This window comes from Brassica oleracea, chromosome C9 (genome assembly GCF_000695525.1).
Source record: "Brassica oleracea var. oleracea cultivar TO1000 chromosome C9, BOL, whole genome shotgun sequence".
Taxonomy (NCBI): Eukaryota; Viridiplantae; Streptophyta; class Magnoliopsida; order Brassicales; family Brassicaceae; genus Brassica; species Brassica oleracea.
This window is the reverse complement of record NC_027756.1, coordinates 8,819,219-8,845,444: the sequence shown is the minus strand read 5'-3', so window position 1 is coordinate 8,845,444 and position 26,226 is coordinate 8,819,219. Positions and strand designations below refer to the sequence as shown.

At 36.5% G+C, this 26,226-nt stretch overlaps 5 protein-coding genes and 1 long non-coding RNA gene across 8 annotated transcripts; 2 read left to right on the top strand and 4 right to left on the bottom strand.

Moving 5' to 3' along the window:
- The first annotated feature begins 3,143 nt into the window (after positions 1-3,143).
- On the top strand, positions 3,144-6,575 carry LOC106315609 (serine/threonine-protein kinase tricorner-like). Its single transcript, XM_013753386.1, has 14 exons — positions 3,144-3,510; positions 3,600-3,774; positions 3,851-3,934; positions 4,021-4,262; positions 4,340-4,583; positions 4,697-4,776; positions 4,928-5,012; positions 5,244-5,381; positions 5,468-5,581; positions 5,674-5,721; positions 5,818-5,899; positions 5,990-6,040; positions 6,147-6,202; positions 6,298-6,575. The coding sequence occupies exons 1-13, from the start codon at positions 3,323-3,325 to the stop codon at positions 6,194-6,196; spliced, it is 1,581 nt and encodes a 526-aa protein (XP_013608840.1). The 5' UTR covers positions 3,144-3,322; the 3' UTR covers positions 6,197-6,202; positions 6,298-6,575.
- A 1,642-nt stretch (positions 6,576-8,217) lies between these two features.
- On the bottom strand, positions 8,218-10,376 carry LOC106313219 (threonine synthase 1, chloroplastic-like). 2 transcript variants are annotated; one of them, XM_013750976.1, is made up of 2 exons: positions 8,687-10,376; positions 8,218-8,562 (listed from the first exon to the last, which is right to left on the bottom strand). In XM_013750976.1, exon 1 carries the CDS (start codon positions 10,287-10,289, stop codon positions 8,715-8,717), a length of 1,575 nt encoding a protein of 524 aa, XP_013606430.1. In that variant the 5' UTR covers positions 10,290-10,376; the 3' UTR covers positions 8,218-8,562; positions 8,687-8,714. The 2 variants fall into 2 exon arrangements, with proteins under 2 accessions (XP_013606430.1, XP_013606429.1); XM_013750975.1 differs by lacking the exon at positions 8,218-8,562 and adding an exon at positions 8,574-8,590.
- Positions 10,377-12,557: 2,181 nt separating this feature from the next.
- LOC106313177 (transmembrane protein 230-like) lies at positions 12,558-13,813 on the bottom strand. The gene is made up of 2 exons (XM_013750920.1): positions 13,489-13,813; positions 12,558-12,920 (listed from the first exon to the last, which is right to left on the bottom strand). Exons 1-2 carry the CDS (start codon positions 13,658-13,660, stop codon positions 12,799-12,801), a joined length of 294 nt encoding a protein of 97 aa, XP_013606374.1. The 5' UTR covers positions 13,661-13,813; the 3' UTR covers positions 12,558-12,798.
- A 2,623-nt stretch (positions 13,814-16,436) lies between these two features.
- LOC106313178 lies at positions 16,437-17,305 on the top strand. Its single transcript, XR_001264316.1, has 2 exons — positions 16,437-16,799; positions 16,954-17,305. It is a non-coding gene; the product is annotated as an uncharacterized LOC106313178 (long non-coding RNA).
- Positions 17,298-20,557, bottom strand: LOC106313175. Of its 2 annotated transcripts, none has more exons than XM_013750919.1 (7): positions 20,451-20,541; positions 18,467-19,843; positions 18,302-18,356; positions 18,119-18,222; positions 17,908-17,998; positions 17,701-17,748; positions 17,298-17,581 (listed from the first exon to the last, which is right to left on the bottom strand). In XM_013750919.1, the coding sequence occupies exons 2-7, from the start codon at positions 19,747-19,749 to the stop codon at positions 17,513-17,515; spliced, it is 1,650 nt and encodes a 549-aa protein (XP_013606373.1). In that variant the 5' UTR covers positions 19,750-19,843; positions 20,451-20,541; the 3' UTR covers positions 17,298-17,512. The 2 variants fall into 2 exon arrangements, with proteins under 2 accessions (XP_013606373.1, XP_013606372.1); XM_013750918.1 differs by having other exon boundaries at positions 17,299-17,581; positions 20,438-20,557.
- Positions 20,558-22,740: 2,183 nt separating this feature from the next.
- Positions 22,741-23,870, bottom strand: LOC106313962. The gene is made up of 2 exons (XM_013751906.1): positions 23,412-23,870; positions 22,741-23,143 (listed from the first exon to the last, which is right to left on the bottom strand). The coding sequence occupies exons 1-2, from the start codon at positions 23,836-23,838 to the stop codon at positions 23,004-23,006; spliced, it is 567 nt and encodes a 188-aa protein (XP_013607360.1). The 5' UTR covers positions 23,839-23,870; the 3' UTR covers positions 22,741-23,003.
- Positions 23,871-26,226: the final 2,356 nt, after the last annotated feature.

Genomic DNA, 26,226 nt, shown 5'->3' with positions numbered 1-26,226 from the left:
GATTCGTTATTAAATGGCTAATATATTTAATCATATATTACAATTTATTTATATCAATTAAAACTTTAAATATTTTTATATTATACACATATTCAAGGTTAATAGCAATCTCATATAGAAATGTTGCTAATAATGAATAGTATATTTTGATCAAACAATTTATATGATGTTTGCTACATTCAAAGTTACATTCAAAGTTACACTGCTAAGCTTCCTAATAGCCAATAATAACAAATATTTTAGGGGTTATTCTATCTGTGAAATGTAATGTTTAGTTGTTACAAAATAAACGGCTAATATGTTTCATTGCATATCACTAGTAAAAATCCACCGCATAGCCATTACAATATCGTAGCTATAGAGCAAATATTCGTGGTTACAAAAAAAATCAGCCATGCTTATTTGTCCGAAAATTACACTGGCTATAGCCTTGTGGCTAAAAACAATCGTGGATAATCGTGGCTAATAGCCATGCTTTTACCACACGTGTTTTCGTTGCTCTTTTAGCCACAGTATTAATAAAAAGTGTGGCTATATATAGTGGCTACCATAGCCACGGTTTTGTCATTTTCTTTATCGTGGCTGCTTTAGCCACGGTGGTGCTACTATTTTCTTAGTTGCTATTCTAACCACGGTTGTGTCACGAATTCATTTGGTTTACGTAGCCACGACTTAGCCACTGTGTTTTAGTGGCTTTGTAGTAGCCACCGTTTTTTAAAACATTTCGTTTTATTAGTTTTAATTAGCCAATTTTTCATATTAGATATCCATTCAAATTATTAAACATTGCACATTCAATAAACACACAACTTCATATATATATATAAAAGATAGTCTTAGGTTCAACATTCATAAAAACTTACATAGACAAGGTTAAGAGTTTTGAGTCTAAGAAGACACCTTGTTACAAAAGAGGTAATAAGATAAACAACCAACTTCTAAATGCCATTGGGAGGATTAGGCTGACCAGTTGGTGCTTGAGGCTGATCAGAAGTCTGTTTAGTAGGTGCTTGCGGGGGCCTAAGTGTTTGGAGGAGCTGATTGATTGCTTCCCTTGTTGCTGCAAACTCTTGCCTCATGTCTGAGACGTCCTGCTTCACCCCAGCAACGTCCTGCTTTACCCCAGCAACATCAGCAGTGACATTTTGGAGGCTTGTCTCAAGACCGCCCACACGCATCTCCAGCTCCAGGCTGCGGACAAGACCATTGGGGACGCGTGAAGAAGGCATTGCTCCCTGTATTGTTCACTGCCCAGTCTGTAAACATATCCCCTCTTACTCTTAGCATTCTGTAAGAGAAATGGAAAAATATTCAAAACCAAGCAAGACCAAACGGAAGCTAACACAAGGCAATTTGATCAACTCTGGTAACACAATCAACATTGTTAACAAATTGATCATATGTAATGAAATTTTCAAAACAGAACAGAACATAAAAAATTCCCGAGAATGAAAATGTTAAGTGATCATACCTTCAGATAAGCTTTGTTTAACATGAGGCGAGAAGAAGCAGATGATGCACTTGGACTCCCGGGCGATTCTTCAGTGTTAGAGAGCTGTGTGGCTTCCATCTCGGCCTGAGTTACCAGTTCTTCAGCATGATAGTCCACAAAAGTCTCATCTGGTCGGGAGTGTGTCTCCCTGACAAAGGCAGTGTAGGATGGTGGTTCTCCCGAACTGCAAAAAAAAACTAAGCCAGCGTTGTTCTTTCCATCTCCATTTTTTTTTTCACCTTTCCCCACCTAAATTTAAAGTCAACATTGGTGATACGGCTTCTCGCAAGCTTCCTTGATGCACCTCTAACCGACAATATGATTTTTTTGCTTGGCTGGTTAAACAAATGAAAACCACATACACGATTAGATTGCCAAAACTTTTGCCGGGCTAATATATATTATAGTTGGAGTAACGAAATTTTCCTCCAACCAATATTATATGTACACATCTAAATAACCATTTCTAAATAATGAAATGGATTATCTTATTGACTCTTTGTTAAATGTCCGAGATTTTGATTGAAATCTCTGAAAATATTTTTGTAAACAGACCTCACTTGGAAAATAATCAACAAACAAGAGAAGTTAGATGAAACCCAAAATAATGTGTGTGTGTGTGTGTGTGAGAGAGAGAGAGAGAGAGATGCTGAAATACCGAGCTATCATGAAAATTGAGATGATTATGTATTTTGGGCCAAGAACATGATGGTTGATCAAATCTTATTATGTTTTGTTTGTTCATTAGAGGAATAAAAAAAAGTAGATGCAGAAAGAGAACGATAAAACCCCTAAAAATATAACAAAAATCTTTTTCATATCTCCCTAAATCTAAGAGCATGTTCAACCGTTGCTATATTTATCTCTAAATGATATAATAGAGGAAGAAATATTTTAACACATCTCTATTTTATCCTTTAAAGTATAGATTGTTATTTTTTTTCTCTATTTGTAAAAAAAGAAATAACATTCTTATGTTATATAGTCGTACATTTTTATTTTTTAAAACAATCTTTTAAATTCCAAACTTTTATAGCTATAACTAAAACAACTATTTTACCGAGAAATACAATTTTTATAAAAATAGAATCACAGTTTTTATTTAACTTTAGTTTAAACAAAGTCATAATTTTATGAAAATCTTGTAAAAATTAAAATTTAATAGGGTTATTTTTTCGAATAGCCATTTGATGTAAAAAAAGAGAGGCTATTTTTCAACTTTCATAAATAAAATAAGAACTTGTTGTAAAATTAAAAAAAAAAATAATTTGAGAACATTTTTTTGTAAAGACAAATAAAAGAATATATTGGAGAGAAAATCATCTTTATTTTAGAGATAAAAATAGAAGAATATATATTTTTGATAAAAAAAAAGAGAATTATATCTCTTTTTTAAAAAATATATCTCAACCTTTTATAATTATTAACTTTATAGTTATTTTAAGAAAATGTTTTAGTTAATGCTTTAAATTTAAAGAAAATTTGGAACACAATCCAATTAATAAAGTTTGTCAAAAATTACATTTCATCATTTACTATTAATGACCCACGTGTAAGTTCGTGGTTTGTGGACCTTTCTTTTAAAAAAAAAAAAGAAATCTTACTTTTCCCCCTAATATAGCAAAAATAGAAAACCAAAAATGTCAAGGTAATTACTGATTTCATTGTCTGGATGCCAAACTTGTACATTTGTAATTGATGGATGTGAAAGACACTTTGCTTTGCTTTCCTTCTCCCACTCAAAACGTTGCGAAAGTTTCTCTGCATTTAGAGAGAAAGAGAAAGGAATAGTTTTTTTTTTTCGTTTATTCTTGGGAGAGAAAAAAAAAGATGGAGAATTGTGAAACGGATCACGAGGAGGAGGTGGTGGAGAAGATGACGTCATCTCCGACGTCGGAGGCTGTGGAGGATGAAGGGTTGGTTTCAAATTCGACGTTGGAGAAAGTTGCTGCAGCGAAGAAGTATATAGAGGACCATTACAACAAACGCATGAGACACATCCAACAGCGTAAAGAAAGGTCATTTGCTGCACATCATCTGTTTGTTAATATTCCCAAGAGAACAATAAAATAGCAATCTGAATGTGTCATTTCTTTTTGAGTTGCAGGCGTTTGGTGCTAGAACAAAAGATAGCATCTTTAGATGTATCGGAGAAAGAACAACACGAGTTGCTTGAGGATTTGCAGAGGAAAGAGACAGAGTATACTAGGCTAATGAGGAACAGGCTATGCGTTGATGATTTTGATCTTCTCAGTATTATTGGTAGAGGAGCTTTCGGTGAGGTTAGTCTTTTTGTGTGTGTTTTATGTAGAAATTAGACGCACTTTGGTTGTTTTGTAAATGTGGTATCTTTTTTAGGTAAGACTATGCCGTGAGAAGAAGACTGGCAACATCTATGCCATGAAGAAGCTGAGGAAGTCTGAAATGCTTAGTAGGGGGCAAGTGAGTCTTACAATGATCTCATTTCACTCTTTTTATATATGTATACAAGTCTCAGATACCCTTTAGGTTGATCCTTCGTAATATAGGTTGAACATGTTAGATCCGAGAGGAACTTGCTAGCTGAAGTTGCTAGTGACTGTATTGTGAAGCTTTATTATTCGTTCCAAGATCCAGAATACTTGTACCTCATCATGGAGTATCTGTCCGGTGGTGATGTGATGACTTTGCTTATGAGGGAAGAGACTTTGACTGAGACCGTGGCTCGCTTTTACATTGCACAAAGCGTTTTGGCTATTGAGTCGATACATGAACATAACTATGTTCACAGGTTGGCGTAACTTTGCTCATTAAGATGAATACAGTGTTAAACTGGATGTATACATATTGAAGGTAGATCTTTTGTAGGGATATAAAACCAGACAACCTTTTGTTGGACAAGAATGGTCATATGAAGCTGTCAGATTTTGGTCTTTGTAAGCCTCTCGACTGTAGACATATATCGGCTATGAAAGTAAATGAACCTTTGAATGATGAGAATACGAATGAATCAATCGAATGTGATGAGCACTGCTCGATAGGACGCCGTGGAAGGCGCTGGAGAAGTCCGTTGGAACAGCTGCAACATTGGCAGATACACAGAAGAAAGCTGGTATAGAAAGAACTCTGTTTTCAGCCTTGATTTTATGATAGTATCTTTTTATCACATTTGGGGTGTGCTTTAAACTGCTCCTTTTGGATTTATGTCTTCTGGATTCGAAACAGGCTTATTCAACTGTTGGTACCCCTGATTACATTGCCCCTGAAGTGTTGCTGAAGAAGGGATACGGTGTAGAATGTGACTGGTAAGTCACCCAAAATATTCCATATATAACTGTTGTTTCAGAATCAGCTTGTTATCTTTTCTTCCTGCTTCATTTCTTAAGGAGCAGCTACCAGTTGATCGACACGTTTCTAGTTTCGTTCATCTACTCATACACATTCATTTGACTACAGGTGGTCTTTGGGAGCCATTATGTATGAGATGCTCGTCGGTTATCCCCCATTTTACTCTGATGACCCTGTAACAACTTGTAGAAAGGTCTCTTTGCTACAAATTACAATAGTTTTCACTTTTTTCTTTATCTAATTTGCAATTTTTTCTTTTTCTTAAAAGGATACTATTGATGCTGAGATAGTTATAGATAGAAGAAGTGTTTAATACTTCCGAACATGTTTGCGTTGCTCTGTTATTGTCACACCTTTTCTTTTTCTCCTACACAAATTGACCATTCTTTTCCGTTATCCCTATGTTTTGCATGATGGATTTTAGATTGTGGGATGGAGAACTCATTTGGTATTCCCCGAGGATGCAAGGTTGACACCTGAGGCACGAGATCTCATTTATAGCTTGCTCTGTGATTCTGAGCATAGGCTTGGTTCTCATGGAGCTGGAGCCGAGCAAATCAAAGTATGGAGACACAATATAACAAACATTGTTTCGTCTCCTTTTGTCTTTATCTTTATCATTTTGTTAACAAAACAAGACACGTATAGGCTCATCCTTGGTTCAAAGATGTTGAATGGGAAAATCTATACGAGATGGATGCAGCTTTCAAGCCAGTTGTCAATGGAGAACTTGATACCCAGAATTTTATGAAGTTTGATGAGGTAAAAAAACCACCATCTCAAGGTTTATAAAGTTCTCATTCTATCTTTCAGTGGCCTGGCCGCATCACTATCATTTTCTGGTTCTTCCTTAGGTGGACTGTCCAAAACCAACAAGAACTGGATCTGGACCGTCATGGAAGGTACCGCAGTTCTAAGGAAAATCTTATTTGCTTATTCCGAGTCTCTTGCTCTCTACTTATTAACCTATCTACTGGACCTTTGTAATTTGCTTGTAGGTGAGCATAACCCCTCAAAACATCAACTTTGTGGGATATACATACAGAAACTTTGACGCTGTCCGTTCTCGCCGTTCTTTAGGTGCAACTCTTCTTCTTTGCGTCTTTGTTAACACCATTTCTCTTCTGCATTGTCGCTTCTCCTAGTTTATTGAAAAATATGAATATGCAGATATCAAAGGAAGCATTTCGCCACCACGTTCATCAACTGACTCCACCCTAAGTAAGCCTTGTTAATTAGCACTTGCATGTTTCCCTCTTCTTCATTGCAAACAAAATAATATGCTCTGGACTACATTTCCATGCCTTAACTTCATCTTAAATCTCAGGTGACTCTGCAATCGATTACGCAAAGCTCTCTATAGATCCACAACAGTGACTCAATGCAAGTCATCTTCTTCTTCTTCTACAAAACATTCCTCTGCAACTTTTATATGTTTCTTGATCCATTGATTTTTTTTTATTCTTTTAAATGTACAGACATAACTGCCTGCAGCTGCATAGAGAAGAGAAGATATTGAGGAAATTCTCTTTTTCCGCAGCTGCTTTTTTATCTGCCAGATCTGGCCGTTCATTTATTATTTCTTGCACGGCCAGTTTAACTTGTGGCAGTTCCAGCCGTTTATTTCCCGCCATTCTTAATTATTGTTAGCAACATCCAAAACCTGTTTTTTAAAACATTTTTTTTTTAATTTGACTTTGCGGCTATTTGATCATCTTCCTTTCCGCTTTTTTTGTAAATATTGTTATGCTCTTGTTATTAAATTTATGGCTTCATTTCAAATCTGATTAGTGACAGATGATAGGAAAACTTTTATTACATTTTGTAATTTATAACAGATATCAGATGTATGCTCATTTGAATCTTTATCTACTCAAATATTTTTAGTGAAAGATGCCTTTGAGCGCACGCTCTTTCCCATTCTCTTTCAGTAAAGTTTCTGCTTTGCTTTAAGGCTTTAAGACTCGGTCATCTAGAGGTCTCCCATCCCCTCCTCTTTTCCATCCGATCTTGCTCTCAACCACCTAAGTAGAAGCCGCGGCTTTAACTGGAAGCCTTCTCTGTTTTCCACAGAGATCTGGAGGTTCCTGAAGTGGCAAACCTCGATGATAAGGTCGAGTCAGGACCTTCCTGGTGGTTTGTCGGATCCTCCGACTCAATTTCTCTGTTTGAGGACACTGAAGTAGAAGCTGGAGTCTGCTTTTCTCCATCTTTATTAAATAAGTTTCCCTTTCCAACAAAGTGATACCAGAACTAAGATTCTTTTAAAGATGACAAGTAATGGTGTTCCCTTCCAAGTTCCGATGCTCACAAAGACCAACTATGACAATTGGAGTCTAAGAATGATGTCTATCTAAGAGCGCATGATGTGTAGAAGATAGTTGTGAAAGACTTCACTGAAACGGAGAATGATGATGGTCTATCTCAAACTCAAAAGATGGTTTGAGATACCCAAGGAAAAGAGACAAGAAGACTATCTATCTAATATATCAAAAATTAGATGAAGACACATTTGATAAGGTTTCTGGAGTAAAGACGTATAAAGAAGCATGAGAGAAGCTTCAGATCTCTTACAAGGAAAAAAAAAACAAGTTAAGAAGGCAAGTCTTACACTCTAAGAGGAGATTTTGAAGATTTACGAATAAATGAAAGTGAATTCATCTCGGATTAATTTTGAAGAGTCTACGGTCACTAATAACCTAAAAAAAATGGTGGGAAGTTATATGAGGTGAGAATCATGGAGAAAGTTCTTAGATCGTTGGATCCAAAATTTGAGCATATTGTAAACGTGATTGAAAAAAACAAAAGACTTGGAAATTGTGACGATGGAGCAACTTGTTGGATCACTACTGAAAAGGAGAAGAAGAAGAAGAATTAAAGAAGATATCGTATAACAATTTCTTAAAATGTGAATCGATCATAAGGAAGAAAACAGATTCTGGATGTTTATGAGGTCTTTATGACCTCCACCTAAGTTTAATTGAATGAAGTTGTTGTGTTTCAAAAAAAAGAAAAAAAAGAAACTCAGTTTGGACAAGGACCCATCTCCCACATCTTATTTAACAAGCCCATCTGTTTCCGGATATGACCTGATTCACATAGACCATGTAAAAGATGATTGTGCATGACCAAACCTGCAACAAACCCACTCTGTATCATTAAATCAAAACTACGGTGAAACCTCTATAGATTAATAATGTTGGGACTAGACCAAAACTATAATTTTTTTTATTAATTTATAAAGATATTAATTTATCGATATACTAATTGAACCAAAAACTCGTTTTGAGACTATAAAATTATATTATTTTATAGAGATTTTTAGTGTATATTAATTTATAAAGTATTAATTTATAGAGTATTAATTTAAACAGGTTATACTGATCACTTCTCGAGAGCACTGTAGCTCAGTGTTTCTGAGGCAGCCCGCAGAGTAATCCTTCAAGTCCCAGTCTTTTTGCGACACGGGCCTAAACCCTTGAGGGCACTGGCAAAAAGGCTGTGAATTATCGTTGCAAATCCCAAAGGAGCCACAGTAAGCATACACTTGGCATTGTTGCCGAGGCTGAGACCAGAACAGGTTCCACTGGTTGTTGTTGTTCAGCCAAGTGAACTGCTTGATCTGTCCCGAGACGTCCATGGCGAATCTCGAGACGTTCGCGTGGTTGTAGAGGGAATAAGTGAAGTAGGACTCCGTTTCGTCGGAGAAGAAGCAGTAGTTGTAGATGTACTGTATGTTTTCCCTGCGCAGACTATAAAGTCAAAATGTATCTGCAGACAAGATTGTTCTGAAAATTTGCATAAAAATATATACCAAAAGAATATTACAAGTAGTATAAACAGAAAATCAGACGTAGATAGACATACAAGTAGCTAAAAATAACAACGGCCGGTTTTATGACCTAAGTTCCTCACTCCCCAAGTAACCCTTTAGGACATCCATGACAGCTCCAAAATCCGCCTTCACTTCAACCGGCGGATTCGAGAACCGGCAAGCCATATCCGGTATGGCTTTTGAGTGGTAATCGATCTTAGCCTGAGTGAATTTCAACCCGTGAGCAGTACTCACCACCACGGTCCGATCAGTCGGTGCAATCACCCCTTGGCTCCTCAATTTAAACAGAGCCGTCAGTGCAACACCAGTGTGCGGACACACAAACATCCCAGTCGAATCAGCCTGAGCCATCGCATCCATAAGCTCCTCTTCCGTGGCTTCTTCCACAATACCGTCGCAGTTTCTAAGCGCATACACCGCCCTGTCTATCGAAACCGGATCACCAATCTGAATCGCGGAGGCGAAAGTAGCATTGGCCTTAACCGGTTTGAACTCCTTCCACCCTGACTTGTAATGCAAGTAAAGCGGATTCGCGTTAGCCGCCTGCGCGCAAACCAGCCTAGGGATCCTATCGACAAGCCCCAGCTCTTGACACATTTTAAAACCCTTGTAAAACGCGTAGATGTTACCGAGATTGCCTCCGGGAACAATCACCCAATCAGGAACTTGCCAGTTAAACTGCTGAAGAATCTCTATAGCTGCTGTCTTCTGCCCTTCTAACCTCAAACTATTCAACGAGTTAGCTAAATAAATCGGTAACTCGGACGTAATCTCTCTAATCAGCTTCATACATCCGTCGAAATCGGTGTCGATGCTCAGAACAAACGCACCGTTAGCTATTGGCTGAACCAGCTGCGCCATGGAGATTTTGTTCGCCGGTAAGATCACAATCGAAGGGATCCCCGCGGAGGCGCAGTAAGCGGAAAGAGCGGCGGAAGTGTCTCCGGTGGAAGCGCATCCGACTCCGACCACCGGTTTATTCATCTTCCTTAGACGGTTGACTTGGCTGACCAGCACAGTCATGCCGAGATCTTTGAAGCTTCCCGTGTGGCTGATTCCACAGTGTTTCACCCACAAGTCGTTCATCCCGAGGAACGTTTTGCCGAACCTCTCGGCCCAGAAGAGGTTCGAGTTTCCTTCGAAAGCCGAAACGATGTCGTCGTCGTCGATCTCGGGGAGGACCCACTCTTTCTTGGACCAGACTCCGGAGCCGTAGGGCCACTTGGTTTTCCCGACGCGGGAGTCGAAGAGGTTGCGCCAGTAAGCTCCGTCGTGGCTCCTCAGGGCGTCGAGGTCGTGCTGGACGTCGAGCAGGCCGCCGGATTCGCTGCGGTAGACGACTTCGTCGAGGGAGTAGGACTCGGTGGAGCCGGGGGGAGCGTTGAACGGGACGTATCTGGCGGAGAAAGGATTCGCGGAGGCGGAGCGGTGGCGGCGAGCTTCGTCGCGGATGTTGTCTTCGGTTCGATAAGGCTTTACGGTCGGAGATGAAGATGAAGAAGCACCGTTGCTGCTGCCGTCGGTGGAGGAGACGATGGCGTGACGGGGGAGGGTTGGTGGACGACGGTGGAGAGAGTTTTGATTAGGGAGGTTGAAGGAGAAGAGAGAGGAACCGGAGAAAGAGCATGACGTCATGTTTGAGAGAGAGATGGGAGAAGTGAGAGGCGGGTAGTGTTTGTGGCGGCACGATAGAGAGAAGGAAGAGCCAAGTTAAGCTCAGCAGGTCTTAACGGTTTAGCTGTAACTGATCCTGACGTGTTAATTTGTGGGACCTAGCCGTCCAAGAACCATTTGTATATATGGAATATACCCCCAAGTTTAAACATGTGTTTTGTCGTAATTAATAACTAGATTTTTACCCGCGCTTCGAAAGCGCGGATTCTTCTTTGGATTATAAACAAAATTTGTGAATTAGTCGACTTGCGGTCTTTGTTCGATTCCTAGTCCTATCCGATACCAAGTTGGGTATTCAAAGTATATTAGTTTATATAATATTTTGTATGTACACTATTATATAACTCTTTTTAGTCTTAGATATCACCGGATCCGAAAAACCAAACCAAAATCAACCAAGAAAGATAGTTGTGGTTTGGGTTTGGATCTAGGGCAAAGTACATATTTGATTTTTTCGCCGACTTGCGATCTTTATTCGATTCCTAGTCCTATCCGAGATCCAGTTGGGTATTCAAAGTATATTAGTTTATATAATATTTTGTATGTACACTATTATATAACTCTTTTTAGTCTTAGATATTTCACCGGATCCGAAAAAAAAATCAATCAAGAAATATAGTTGTGGTTTGGGTTTGGATTTAGGGCAAAGTACGTATTTGATTTTTTCGTCGACTTGCGGTCTTTGTTCGATTCCTAGTCCTATCCGAGACCCAGTTGGGTATTCAAAGTATATTAAATGTTTTAAGTATCTTAGGTATATTTGATTTTTTCATATATGTATTTGGTATTTCGAATGTGTTTTCAGTATTATGAATATTTTTTTAAGTTTCGGATCCAGATTTTCGATTATAGTTTCGGGTAAAATTCAAATTTTTTTGGGTATGAAGAAATGTTTTTAGGTATCTTAGGTTCCTCATGTCATATTTACGGTAAACTTTGGGTTTTTTTTTAGGAATTTAAATATTTTTCAGGTATTTATTTGTGTTTTCGGATATTTTGTGTTTCAGTATTTTTTTAATTTTTGGGTACTTCGAATATTTTTCGAGTCCTAAAAACCCCAAGCCAATTTGGACCGTTACGTACCCAAAAATTATAGGTATTTTGTAGGTATTTGAATTATGGACCTTGATCCCAAAGAAATCGACCCGAATCCGAACCAGAAAATTTTAAATACTTAGATCGAAAGGAACCGATCCATACCCAACCAGAAGACCCGATGCCCATACCTACTCTCTCACGTTATTTTGTGTGCATTTTATAAGAGTTACATATGTTGAACTTGTGAGTCTTAAGATTTACTTGGTTGATTTTGGCTAATTTAGTAGCATAGATTTGTAAATTTTTTAATAATTTTTAATCTTGTATTAAATAACAAATTTTAGTTTAAACTATATAAAAATAATTTAACGTAAAATATATAGTTTGATTTTTTTACATATGGTTTGTTAAAGTGTTTGTATTAAATTTGATTTTGTAAATATTTGGAACTATATAAATGTTTAGAAAAGAGTGTAATAAAGTATATAAACTATATTGTATGTTTAGAAAAGAGTATAATAAAATATGAAAACTATATTGTGTATATCATTGTTGTGTGATATGGTCTAATATATAAAATTTTATTTGTTGTATAATTTTGTCATGTTCAAAAGGATGTGGTGTAATAAATTATTGTTAGAGAAATTTTAGGTTAGATATTGTTAGTCAAATATTATGGTAAGACTAAATATATTGCTAGTAAATGAAATGGTCTAACAACTTTTCATAAGTAGATTTTTTCAGAATGATTCTCTTTTAATAGAATAGATAGTTGCAACTTGCAAATGGCACAAAAGATTGGATAATCCATTTCTATTCTTTTCAGAAGTAAGTTGATAAAAAAAAATACAATTTGTTATAAAAAAAAAAAAGTGTTCAGTTAAACGTTTGGAATATGATTTGATTAACCCCTACAAATAAACAATTTGGACTTGGAGTAACAATAGGAGGAACAGTTTGAATCGGTGTAGCATTCCTTAGAGGATCAGCACCATATGCCACAGAACTACACCTTGAGGAAACGACCTTCTCCTGAGGCGCTTTAGAATGTTAAAAAGAGTCCATTATTTCATTTTAGAAATTAGAACCATTTATAAGCTTTCCTCAATACATTCTTTTTGGTTAAGATATAGCACTCTATGGTTTAAGACTTCTTTTGTTCTAGAAAGATTAATCTTACAATTCTCTGTGTAAGGATAACGTTTTTTAAACAACAATCATTACATGTGACTAGTTTTGTCTATTTTTTTAACACGGCTGAGGTATATATAGACACAAAACTAGTGAGTAATGACCTAACATACAGAATGAGAAATCAAAAGAGTTACACACTAAACATAAGAAGTCATTAAGCAATACAAAACCTACGACCAGAAACAACAACAGCCTATACATTGAGTACGAGAGAAAAGAGACTGAGATTCATAAGGGACTAAGCGGATGGTATGCTGGAGAAGGAGAAACCTTTATATCCTTTGTAAGCGTAATATGCAATCCGTGTATAGTAAAACCCCGGGATAAACACAAGACACCCGAATACAATGAAGAAGACACCTGTTTCACCGCCAACAATCAGACAACAATATCATTAAAAATGAGAATAGTGAGAGTCTTTGGTAATACTTAGCCCAATAATTGTTTTTGAAACAGAACAAGAAAAAGGCAATATCTTTGCTTTACAATTGATGTATACTTGCTCCAGTATTTTTGTCTAAATGCGAAAAAGTAAGAAAAACGCCAAGAACAAGCTACTCTTAAATCTTAATTGATGAGTAAATGAGATACAAGTGACCGAGTCTTGCAATGATAAGAATCTGATGCAGATGTTTTGTTTAACATAGCAGCAAAGAGATGTGTAAAATGCATAAGCAATAACTTCCAGGCAAGCAGAGAAGATCACTATGTATATTTGCAGCAAACACAGCAAAGCTTCTAGAAACTTGTTAGAGAGAGAGAGAGAGTCAGCTAATTATAGAAACCCTAATTATTCAGGAAAGTACATTCATCAAACACACAGGACTAAGTAATCAATCACCCAGACTATCTCAACTCTAAGCTACTTTTGATTAACAAGAAGCGTCTTTGTTTGACACTAGCTAATGACGAACAAGGTGAATCGTACCGTGGCCTCGATACGCCATGAAGAAACCGGAGACGATTCCTACGATTCCGAACAAGAGGAGGGCCACCGCGAGTGAGATCTCCTTCACCGGCGGTCGATTACTGACGGTGTACGAAGTCCCAATCATTAGGTCCTCGTCCGATATCGAGAACGCGTGGTCTACGTAAGCCATTGAATAGCTACTTCGAATCAACTTCACCACAGCGATGCCGATTATTGGGATGCTGAAGATCGGAAGCTCGAAGACGACGGAGATTGATGATAGTTTTCGTTAAAGAAGCCAAAATCTCGCCGGATTAGTTATCTAGACAACAAGTACGTGTCGTTTAATTTCCATCTTGAAACGGCAAGACGTCCTAAGTAAGAAACACTCCCTCCGTTTCAAAAGATACATATTTTAGATTTTTCACAGAAAACAAATTAAAACTTGAACGTAAATGCATTGTGTTTTGTAAATAACAATTTTCCATAACTTTTAGCCAATAAAAATCTAATAAACACCATTAATTTTCTTGAAATTTACAATTTTTCATTAAATAATACATTGAAAAGGTAAAAAATATATCTTTTAAAACAATTTTTTTTTTAGAAAGTGGATCTTTCTGAAACGGAGGGAGTATAAAAAAGATTGAAGTTTTTTTTTGCCATTTTAAATCTTTCGCATTTACACATATTTTAAACAAACAATTTTTTTCACTAACATTTCTAACATTAAAAATAATAACTTTGACATATCTAAATCTTGAATTTTCCTTTCCGCCAAAAATCGATAATGAAAGATGATGTGGTAAAAAGTAATAATTTGACAAAATGACTAAGTAAATAGCGATTATGTGTAATTTATTTTTTTGATTATTATTCTAATTTATTTTAAATGAGAATTAAATTAAAATAAACTTTAAAAAAATTTATAAATCTATATATATATATATAAGTTTGAAAGTTTTAAGGTTAATAAAACTGTAAAATTAACAAAAAACCAAAAGTTTGAAGATTTTTTTTTAAAAAAAATATAAGATGTCATGCTATCAAATTAACAGACATGAAGAAGAAAAAATATATATAATTGGAATTTAAAAAAAGTGAACATGAATTATTATAGTATAACATTTTCTAGATGACAAAAAGATCAAATCGGATAAGTATATCGGTTGTAGGTGAGCAGTCCTTGTCTAATTATATAATTTCGACATGATTTTGAATTTTAATTATATATATAATTTTATAGCATAACATCTTATGCTTTTCAAAAAAAAATTATTCATTTTTGATTATTTAGTTTTTTAGTTTATAAAATTTTTAATTATAAATATATTTTTAATAACTTTTATTTTATTTTTATTTAGTATATTAATTGAAAATAAATTTTCAAAACAATTTCTTAAAATTACATGTCATCGTTATTTATTTATCTCGCCAAATCATCACTTTGTGACACATCATGCTTTTATGTCATCAGATTTTGGCAGAAAAAAAATTCAAGGTTTAATATGTTAAATTTTCTATTTGGATAGTTAGAAATATTAGTAAAAATAGTTCAAATTTTAAAGTGCTTGTAAGCTTTAGTATGAAAGATTAAAATGTGATTTTCCCATTAGTTTATCTTTTTATGACATTATCATTATTCGGGGTTGGGATCAAATTTTCAAATTTATTTCTTTGGTTTTATTCGAGTTTGACATACTTTTGAGTCATGTTCCACGAAAATAAATTATGATTCTGTTTAAAATCTGTTTATATCCAAACTTATTTCGAATTAACAATATTCCAGTTCTTATATTTTAAAATATAGTTCTTTTTAACGATTTTAGATATAGTTTTTATTTAGGTTTTAAATACTATTTTCGAATACTAATTCATGGTAAGAATGTGATGCATATGATATTGGTATAGATGTTTTCTTGATGCAAGAAAGGAAGCTCGTTACTTTCTTCATTGAGAAATTAGGTGAGCAATCTTAAACTACCTAACGTGTGACAATGAGCTTTGGTTCGAGCTTTGCAAATTTGGCAACACTATTTTTGGCGTAAGGAATTTGTCATCCACATGGATCATGAGTCTTTCAAACATTTTAAAAGCCAGCAAAAGCTGAACAAAAGACATACTAGGCGGGTTAAGTTCATAGAAGCATTTTTTTAATGTCATCCGCTACCAAAAGCAGTGTGGCTGATACACTCTAGAAAATATGTTCTCTTTTCCACTCTCAATGTTGAGTTTTTGGGGTTTGAAAAAAATCAAAACTTACTATAAGAATGATATGAATTTCAAAGAGGTGTACCAATCTTGTGAAAAGTTTGCTCATAGCAAGTATTATAAGTTGGATGACTATCTTTTTTTAAACCCGTTTGTGTGTACCTAACAGATCCTTGAAAGAATTGTTGTCAGGAAAACCCATGGAGGAGGTCTCATGTGTCATTTTTGATGTGACCAAGACGTTGGAAGCTTTGATGGAATATTTTTCTTTTGGCCGTATATGAGAAAATATGTGGAAAGAATTTGTGGGCGATGCACTACTTCCAAACTTGCCTTAGTTCAATCACAACGTAAGTACCATTCTTTGTCTATACCTTCTGAACCTTGGATTGGTATGTCGATGGATTTTGTGTTAGGATTACCTAGAACTAAGAAAATAAGAGATTCAATCTTTGTTGTGGTCCAATAGGTATTCGAAAATGGCTTAATTCATTGTTTGTCATAGAACGGATGATGGCTTAAATTGTTCTTTAGAGAAATTGTACGTTTGCGTAGCATTTCTAGGACAATTGTTTTTGATAAAGACACCAAATTTCATGTTCAAAAAAAGTGTTCAAAAAAAGACTCCAAATTTCTTAAGTCATTTTTGGAGAATAGTTTGATCTAAATAGAATTATAAAAGTAGAATTATATAAGAGTTCTTTTTAGAAATCAGAATATATATATATGTGTGTGTGTTATAAAATATATATAATATTTAAGATATCAAGAACTATCAGTGGTAAGAATGTGATGCATATGATATTGGTACAGATGTTTTCTTGATGCAAGAAAGGAAACTCGTTACTTTCTTCATTGAGAAAATATGTGAGCAATTTTAAACTACCTAACGTGTGACAATGAGTTGTATGCTTTGGTTCGAGTTTTGCAAATTTGGCAACACTATTTTTGGCGTAAGGAATTTGTCATCCACACGGATCATGAGTCTTTCAAACATTTTAAAGGCCAGCAAAAGCTGAACAAAAGACATGCTAGGTGGGTTATGTTCATAGAAGCATTTTCTTATGTCATCCGCTACCAAAAACATTGGGTGATGATTATATGTGAATTTATCTACGGTTTGTGGCTGCCATTATCAAGTTTATGAATTACTCTGCACAACTTCTTTCTATTGATTATATAAAGATAGAGAGAGCTATTTTGATTTCATATCAAACTTGTAGTCTCTGTATTGACTTTCAAATGTTTTCTTGTTCACATTTGTCTTTGCAGCCTGAATCATCTTCATCTAAGGTAAAAGTGTCAAAGCTTCACAAGAGAAAGCATCAGATGACTGCGTGCGTTATTCATGGACATGAAGCACAAGGAGACAGAGCCAGCAGAGAGACGTTCAAAAGGATTGCTCACTAAAGCCGACACAAGCTAAATACGGATGGTGACTTGCTCTTGTTTCTCTCAATCTTGTGACATTGGCAACTGACTTTCTGTAACTCATTTCCTTGTATGAATGAATCTACTCTCAGCAGAATGCTTTGATTGTCTCACAAGCTGTTTATAAGGGCTTTATGGATTTGTAAATAATTCTCAGATTTAATCCAGAGTCTGTCCTTGAATACAAACGATCTATTCACTACTGTTTTGGGAGCTAACATTCTAATCAAATCAAATCTCTTATATAGGATTTTTAATATCCTGAAGTTTGGCAAGTGGTACAAAACTCATGTGCGTTTTAACAAAAAAAGATTCTTAACTACCTGTCTAGTTTCTAGAGTCTCTGATCCAGAAGAAGCATATGCATCTGATATGGCTAAGCTTGCGTTCATAAAGATTTTCATTTATGTAATCTGCTTCGACAATTTGGTCCTATCTTCCGCGTTTTGGCGTCTGAACGAGGTCTAAGCTGCAGTGGAAAGCGACCATTCAGTTTTAGATCCTTGATGAGAGTCCAGAAGATCGAAAATACTGGATATAAATCCGTGATCAAGGAAGATAAAAGGGGCACAGGGAAAGACAACAAACCATCTTGATGTACTTGAGTTGTTTCAGGATCTCATCTGTTTCCAGTTCCTGAGGAGAAGAACAGAAGATGCATTTGTCTTACCTTTTAGGCTTTTAATGTATTATTCATTAGGAGTATGTAGAGAATCTGTCTTAAAAGACTCGATGACATTTTCATGGAATAAGATGAATATGTATAAAAAGTACTTTGTAAGAGAGTTTCTGAACCTGAGGGACGGCACAATCAGCATGTGATGGATCCCAAAAGACGCAGCAGAAGCATTCCCAGTCGTTGGTCTGTACCTCTGAGCGAGGAGCCCTGTGTAGAGCAATTCATTTTACACCAATGTCAACAGTTACTGATATGAGACAAATGATAGATGGCAAGATACAGGAAAGAAAAGAGCATGAGCCAAGAATAAAAAAAAATTCATGTTACCTACGCCACTTTCCGCAAATATCTCCATTACTATCCTCCTCTCTACATTGGAGCCAATTTACTGGAGAAGGTGGTTTCTTACCATTCTTGGCCTTATTGAGATCCTGCAAAGAGAGTAAGGATGACAACTTAACTCTATGGCAACGTAAACGCACATTATTTATCCACTAACTGGGAGCTTACATGCATATATTCAGACTGATCAATCTCCAGGGGTTCACCAACAAAAGAAGTATCACTGCATTAAAGATCAACATATATATTTTTATGTCAACCAGATCAAACAAAGGTCACTCACAATAGGACTCACAGATGCAAAGGACTGGTGATAGTTGGAAGTTAAATTACCTCATGGTTGGACCTGACCAGTCTGGAACATCCGCTTGAAACTCTTTTCCTACTCGAACTCCTATAACAAATGGTTCTGAAACTCTCCATTTCCGTTCCCGTGATATTCTCCCCTTAATCTTTGTCCTTGATGACTTCTCTTTCAAACAAGATCGACAGAGCCAGTCATCAATCTCTGCAACCTCTTTCATTCGAACACCGCAGCACCTCGTATGATATGCTTCTTCACACTCATCACAAATCAACATCTTCTCCACAGTTCCTGCCGTATCACAACGTTTGCACCGTCTGAAAGGGCTGCTACTACTACCGTCTGTATCTGAGTCAGAATCATTTTCTCCAGTTTTACTGGATTGTGACGAGCAGCTGTCATTTGCTCCATTAGAAGAAGATGTCACTTCGGTAGCTTGAGTATTGTCTGTAATACTATTTTCTTTAGGCTTCTTCCGTGTATACACTAGAAAGCCATTAACCCGAGCACCATTAGATTTCCCTCTCTGCTTCCTCCGGCTATACACAAGTAAGCCATCAGATGTATCACCATTAGATTTCACTAGCTGCTTGCTTTGGCTGTAAACAGGTCCATGGCCACTATTCTTGATTTCTCCAGGGTTAACTATATGCCCCATTTGGCTATACTCAGAAGAGTGAGCTTGATCACCGCTTATCTTGGTTCCTCCAGAGACATGTTTGCTAAAACTACAACTATTAGAGTTTACTCCACCTTTCTTTCTGCTGGTATACACGAGACAATTATCTAATCGAGTTCCTCTTCTCTTGGTTTCTCCACAGTCGTGCCCAGAGTTAAAAACATCATTAGCTCCTATTGTAGGAAGACAACTGGTTATGCCTCTTTTTTCCTTCCGGCTATAAACAAGACAGTTGTTGAAGCGATGTTTCCCTTTTATGCTTTCTCCAGTGTTATAAACTGGGACAACAGAGTCATCAAGTGAATCATCCTGTTTCTTGCACTTTCCTGGGTTATTATCCTCAGTACCTCCAGGTCTCAGGCTTCTCTTCCTTCGAGTATACACAAGTGAAGTCAAGGCCTTTTCCGGACAACTTGTTTGAAGTTTCGAATGTTCTAATTTATCAAGATTCATTGCATCAGGGACTGGAACAGCTTCAAGAAAGCTTACTTGAGACTCATCGGGAGGTTTGTGGATCATCTGATAAGTTTCAGCAAGCGACATCCAGTTAAAAGCAGCAGATGGGGCTTGATACTCAGATGCGTTCAGTAGAGTTGTTTCAACGGAAGCGCTGAACGAACCTTCCACCAACATGTTTACCTGAGAAACCCAAAAAGTATCTGAAAGCACATCACTTCTTGGTCAACAACTTCTTCATGAAGTCCCTTCGCAAAACCAATATCCTTCTCTTTCGAAAACAAAAAAAAATGGAACATAAGTCAATATGCAAGAAAACAAAGTTCCATGATTACCATAACAGATACAATAAGTTCTCTTAGTACACCACCAAAGGGTTGCTCTTGAATAATTTTTGTGGTATTGAATTCTAAAACCCACATATATTTCTCTAACAATAAAGTGCAAACTTCCCAGCCAGAAAAAAAAAAAAGTTTAATCCAGATGCTATTCAAATCCAAAAATACTAGCATCCAAGTTTAGAAAACCACAAAGTTTCGGATCTAACTTGACTCAAATCTGGAAACCCGTGCCCTTCTATAACAAAGCTACCACATGGATTAATTATAAAACCAGCAGGTACCATAAGCAGATTTCTCTTCTATGTACAATTTCTGATGTTTTCAGGCATCCTTAAGCCTGAGAAGTTTCACAACAAAACATACTTACCTTCTTATGGAAACCCTAGACCAAAATCAAATAGGCACAACAAAACCACCGGAGACTAAAACACCAAAAATCAAAATTCCAGTAATCCACAAACGTTCATATACACAAACAAGTTTCTTGCAGGGAGAACACAAAAACAAAAAGCAATCGCATGTACCAGAGATGACTACCAGAGACGCTTTTTGGGATTCTCCTAGTTGTGGTAACCTTCGTCTAATCGCTCTCTCTCTCTCTCTCTCTCTCTCTCTATCTCTATCTCTATCTCTCTGTGCCAAACAACTGTCTTCTGATTTTTCTTTGAGTCTTTGTTTTCATATATAAAGCTTCAAAAATCTGATTTATATTGGAGAGTTTCACCGCTCAGATATTTTTTTGCTTGTGTTAAAAGTGTCTTGTCTTCTAAATTTATTGCATTCTAATCCTGAATCAAATGTCACACAATTCAATATTTTATTGTTTAGAAACAAAGTTTAAAAGCAAATAAGAATGAATGGAATCACACTGAACCTTATATACATAGTGTTGAGCTGTAAAAAGTTACATGTGTCCTTGGACTTCATAACAGCACCAAACTACATCTGATCCTGCAACATAACACCTATTGAATCCTAAACAATAACAATACTTGCCTATGCAATCACTAGACTTTCTGATCTCCAGGTCCAAATAAAGCGTCTCTCTCTTAACGCTTCATAATCCTCCTCCTCTTGCGTCTTTGTCTTATACAAGTTGCTTAAGCTTGTCAACGGCCTAAAACTCGATAATGACAAAGATGTGACCATTTCGTAATTGCAAAAAGGATGTGCTTACTAATGCCAGTGGTCAGATATAGCACAAGGCACAAGCAGTACTGTATCATTACTTTTTAACTTCTTTTTTTTTTTGACATACACCTAAGAGTTTAAAGAAGAAGAAAAAACTAGCTGTGTTACTACTGTGTCTTATAATCTGCGACTAAATGAAGAAAAAGAGTCACTTGCCTGCTGGAAGCAGCACTCTCGTTTGCAGAATGCCTTAAAGAGTACTGTGACCGTTTAACGGAAACCTTTTTAGAGCCCATCTTCTTACTCCTTAATGTCAGATGTTGTTCCACCATTTGCTGACCTGACTTGAAGGATATGATTACCAATAAGAACCAACACTGACAAAGCAATGTCTATTAGCTATTTGAATGATGTGACACAATCTAGCGTTGGATGCTGGACTCCTATACCCAATTGAAAACAGTTGCTTTTTCTCACATACTATCTTTGGTTCAAAATCAAACTCTAATGAAGCTACTAATACATTATGCAAGCAGTCTCTAGACCAAGTGATATGACCCTCCATTCCTCTACCTACTTTTTCACATAGTTGCAGGTGTGCTCTTGTAAAAGACACTTTTTTCCCAATACCTGTAGACAGACAAGGGAAGTTATACGATAAAACTGCTATACTAATAGTGAACCAAACCACTATTATTTTACCCCACGGAGAGAAGAAAAAAAAGCAGCTCTTTCAAATCCACTCAACCCTATGGAACCGTAAATCACATGCTTTATCCACTAACTTAGGAGCTTATATGCATTGCATTGAGATCCAAATATCTTTGTATGTCAACCAAACCAAACCAAGACCACTCATTTTGCAAGTTTGGTGAAATGAAAACCCCCATTTACCTAGTAGACATCTTTTTTTCACCACAACAGGACTGTTGATTGTTGGACCTGACCAGCCTGGCACATCCGCTTGGAACACTTTTTGAATTCCTATTAGAAAATGGTACTGTAACTCTCCATTTCCGCTCCCGTTGTCATCAATCTCTGTGCAGCAGTTTGTATGATATTGCTTCTTCAGATTCATCACAAAATAGCATTTGTACTTCTATGGCGCTAAAAGAGCATAACTGACAATAGAAAGTTGATCATAATTTTTCTTGGTCTCTCTTGGGTCATCTTGTCGAAATAAGTAGTTACCTGCATATCCAAAACACTAAAACGCATCAGATTCCTCACCAAAACACCGTCAGTAAAGATTTATATGTAAGAGCAGGTTACCTCAAGTTTGACCGCCTGGCGTCTGCTAGGTTTTAATTCACAGTCAAAAGAAAGCAAAACAATATCTTTTGATTATTTAACTTCAGTTCTTTTACGAAAAAAGCTGTGTTGTGACTTGTGACGTGTCATAACTAACGAAGCGAACAGACTATTGTTTGAATTGGTTAAGACTCTAAAACCGATTCATCATTTCTTTACGAAAGCAGAGTTTACATGAAACCAGTTTTGCGCTGTTATAAAAACCAAGCTGGCATCGATCACAGACAGGTCTCAATGTAATAAATGCACAAAGCCGTACTCTAATATCGAAGAACATCAAGGTATGAGAATGATCCAACCTGTCTTTTCTACTTAGCTCCCATGTAAAGCAATAAACAGATGCTGGGGTGTAAGCAAACATCATAGCAGACGAAAACGCTCATAAGACTTTTCAAAGATTACTTAAATTGTTAAAATTACACAGTATCAGGATGTACTCTGGCTTAGAAAGTGGAATAACCTCCCAACCAAGCTTATAAAATATAGTCAACAAAGGCGTTAAGATTTCCAAACATCATATAACCCCGATGGATGGTTTGAAACTGTACACATACAACCTCATCAGCCTCGGGAAGCATCTCCCTTTCCAAGCCCGCCCGACCAACGCACCAGGAACAGACTTCATCGGGGGAGCTGAACATGTTAAAATCACTCTTCATCGTCTCCTCCATGTTTAAACGAGTAAAAAGGATCAGGAAAATGCGCTAGCTTGACTTCCAGCATCTCATTCCCCGGAATGTTCAACTCCAGGCTACCTTCTACCTCTTGTGTAGACGAAGAACCATCATCTTTCATTTCAACAATGCAACACCATAAATATATATATATATCAGGAAAACAGCAATTAACATTGAGCATAATCAAATTCCAGCTCCATTCATTTATATGTTAGATAACACAAAAACATTTTCGTAATCTAAACGTATCACCCCCATAAAAAGATGTCAGCTTATTGCTTTCTACCACAGTGATCGAATAAAAATCCACACTTTAGGAGACACCTCTCAAAGGAACAATTTTTACACACAAAACCAGAAACCAAGTGAAACCCATTACCTAGAGGAATGAAGAAAGAGGAACGAGGCGAGCCAGAAAGAGAGAACAGAGAGAAAGCTTCCTCCTCCGTCAACGGATTCGTCACCCTGTCGACCAAATTGGCGATCTTCGCGGCCGTGCTCTGATGAGGCGGGACCCAGAAGGATGAGCCTGGGGCGAAAGGGAGCCAATCAGGAGTCGAATTCTGAACGACGATCCTCCGAACGAACTCGTTCAGCTTCTTGAGAACCGCGGCTTCGGCCTCGGCTTTGGACGTCGCTGACGAGGAAGAATCGAGGTCGATCTCGATGACGTGCGGCTTTGAGGAATAGGGACGGCGGCTGAAACAGACGAGGCTTTGCGACGTTGTTCTTAACGCCGGCTCGTTGAAGCGACGGAGGAAGAATCTCCCGTGTGGAATTAGGGTTTTTGACAAGAATCGGGACATTTTTAGAGAGAGAGAGAATCAGCTTTCGACATTTATAGAGAGAGAAAGTAGAGAGACAGGATAGGATGAAAGTCACGTGACTCACGTGTGTGCAACTGAAACGGGTACAAAAAAAAGATATTCGAATTCCTGAGATCCGACCCGGGTTTAGAATTAAAAGAAAACTGTTTAGTTTGGGTGGGCTTGATATGGGCCGACTGATCAAGTGAGGAATAGTCTTCTTGGTAGATGCGATTTTACCCAATCCCCTAATATTGATGTCAGTGTCATATAGATAGATGCATGGAACTATGTTCGTGGTGTATACATAGATAGATGCACGTGAAAATGGAGATTGTGAGTCCATATGTGATAACGTGTTTTTTTTTTTTGGCTTGACTATGTGATAACGTGTTGCTTGTACTATGCACGTGAATATGGGATTTTATAGTATCAAGTCATATCATATGCCATGACCCATGACGAATTGGATATATATGGTTTTATCTATCATGCCATTGCCGCCATCGTTCTTGGATTAATATAACTAGAATTTGACCACGTAGCCTCGCGGATATTGTTTTTTATTTTATTTATGTAACAAATGATTAAATGTTTGATAAACCAAGTGAAACCAAAAACCAAGTGGTGGTCGAGTTAAATTCACAATTTTTGGAAACTGAGGTTTCATTGGGGCTCTTGTAACTTCACAGTATATTGCAAGTGGTGGCCTCTTTGATGTGTTGTGTTTGTTTCCAGATCTCCGTTCTGTTGTTTTATCTGCTGCTCAACAATCTTGATGTCTATATGTTGACGAGCCAGCTTCCTCTCTGCCAACATATATATGGTTCAAGTATTTTAATCTAGCAACAAAAGTGATATGCGACCTCTACAAAGATGAAAATGTACTAACATTATGATGAGTATTGTTTTACCTTCTCTTGAAAGGTATTTTTAGTGTTCGTTCCTAATATTTTCTTCTAAACGAACATGGTCTCCTCCATTCTTGTCAGATATTCGTCTTTTCCTTTCATATCTTGCTTCCATATTTCAACTTAAAAAATAAACCCAGATCAACACTTGAATGATTCATATACGCATATGTCATATCTGGATATGTCAACTTGAGTCCAGCGCCGGTGTTGAGGACATGCACAACAAACATTTGCATGGGGCCCAGTTTCTGAGGTGCACATTGATTTTTCAATAAAACAGATAGGTTTTTTTATCTATTTAACCAAACATATAAGTAACTGATAAAATATATCAAACTAATATGCTTTTATAGAAATTAGTTAATTAAGATAATGTAATATATATAAATAAGAAAATTATTGTTAACTGGTTATTTAGAAATGAACTTTTGCTTTCAATCAAATTTTGTAGAACTGTAGTATAATTTTACTGTATTAAAACTATTTTTCTAAATTTTGCATGGGCCCCCCCAAAATGTCAGGATCGGTTCTGCCTGAGTCTAGCTTACCATTTGCTTATATTTCAAGAATTTAGTATTGCCTCGCTGTTTTTCTTGCAATCACCAAGGATCGCTCGATTTCATATACAACTCATCATCATATATAAGCAAAAATTTATACTAATAGTAATAAATTCCAAATGTGTTGTGTCGAGAAAGGTTACAATGATTGTATGAACAAGAGCAGAGTGACAAAATTCGGCAGAGAGTATGCCGGAAAAGTACAAGTCTGCTAGAGTAAAACTAAATAGAGTAAACTCTAGTTTTAGCCGTCAATCTCTATAGTGAAGTCTGAATGTCTTTCTTGATCTTTCGTATCATTTTATATAAAAAGTATTTTCTTATGTTTGTCTTAAAGTATGCTTGACTTAATAAGATGGGCTGATTGTTGGGCCGAGTTTAACAGACCGAATCCTGTAGGCCGACCCTTTACGCATAGAGCTCTTGAGCCGAACTCTTGGACCAAACTATCTTATTTGACGGAAATTTTAGACGGATGCAATCCATCTCCAAAACATATAATTTTAGATATATAATTCCTTTTTAAAGGCCATATATAATTCATCATTCCATGGCAAAGAAAGTCTACTCGCACCTTACAACAGTTTCAGATGAAGATAATTTGCTTTATAGTAAATAATCCAAACTTAAGACCAAAAGTAAATTTAATTTGATTTTATACTTGTTCCTCTAAAGTGAAGTAACGAACTTGAGCTTTGCGTGTCTTCTACAATTGGTTTTACACTTTTACTACGCCATTTGGCTTCTTTGGTATATATATTTATACTGATTTTCTCTCTTCAAAATATAACCTCATAGATTTTAGCATTACGTTTTAATTATGGGTAACAGTTGGGTACTCTTTTTCTTTTCTACAATTGTTTAAAATTAACCTCATAGATTTCTCCTTTACTCTTCTTAAAAAATAGGTTACT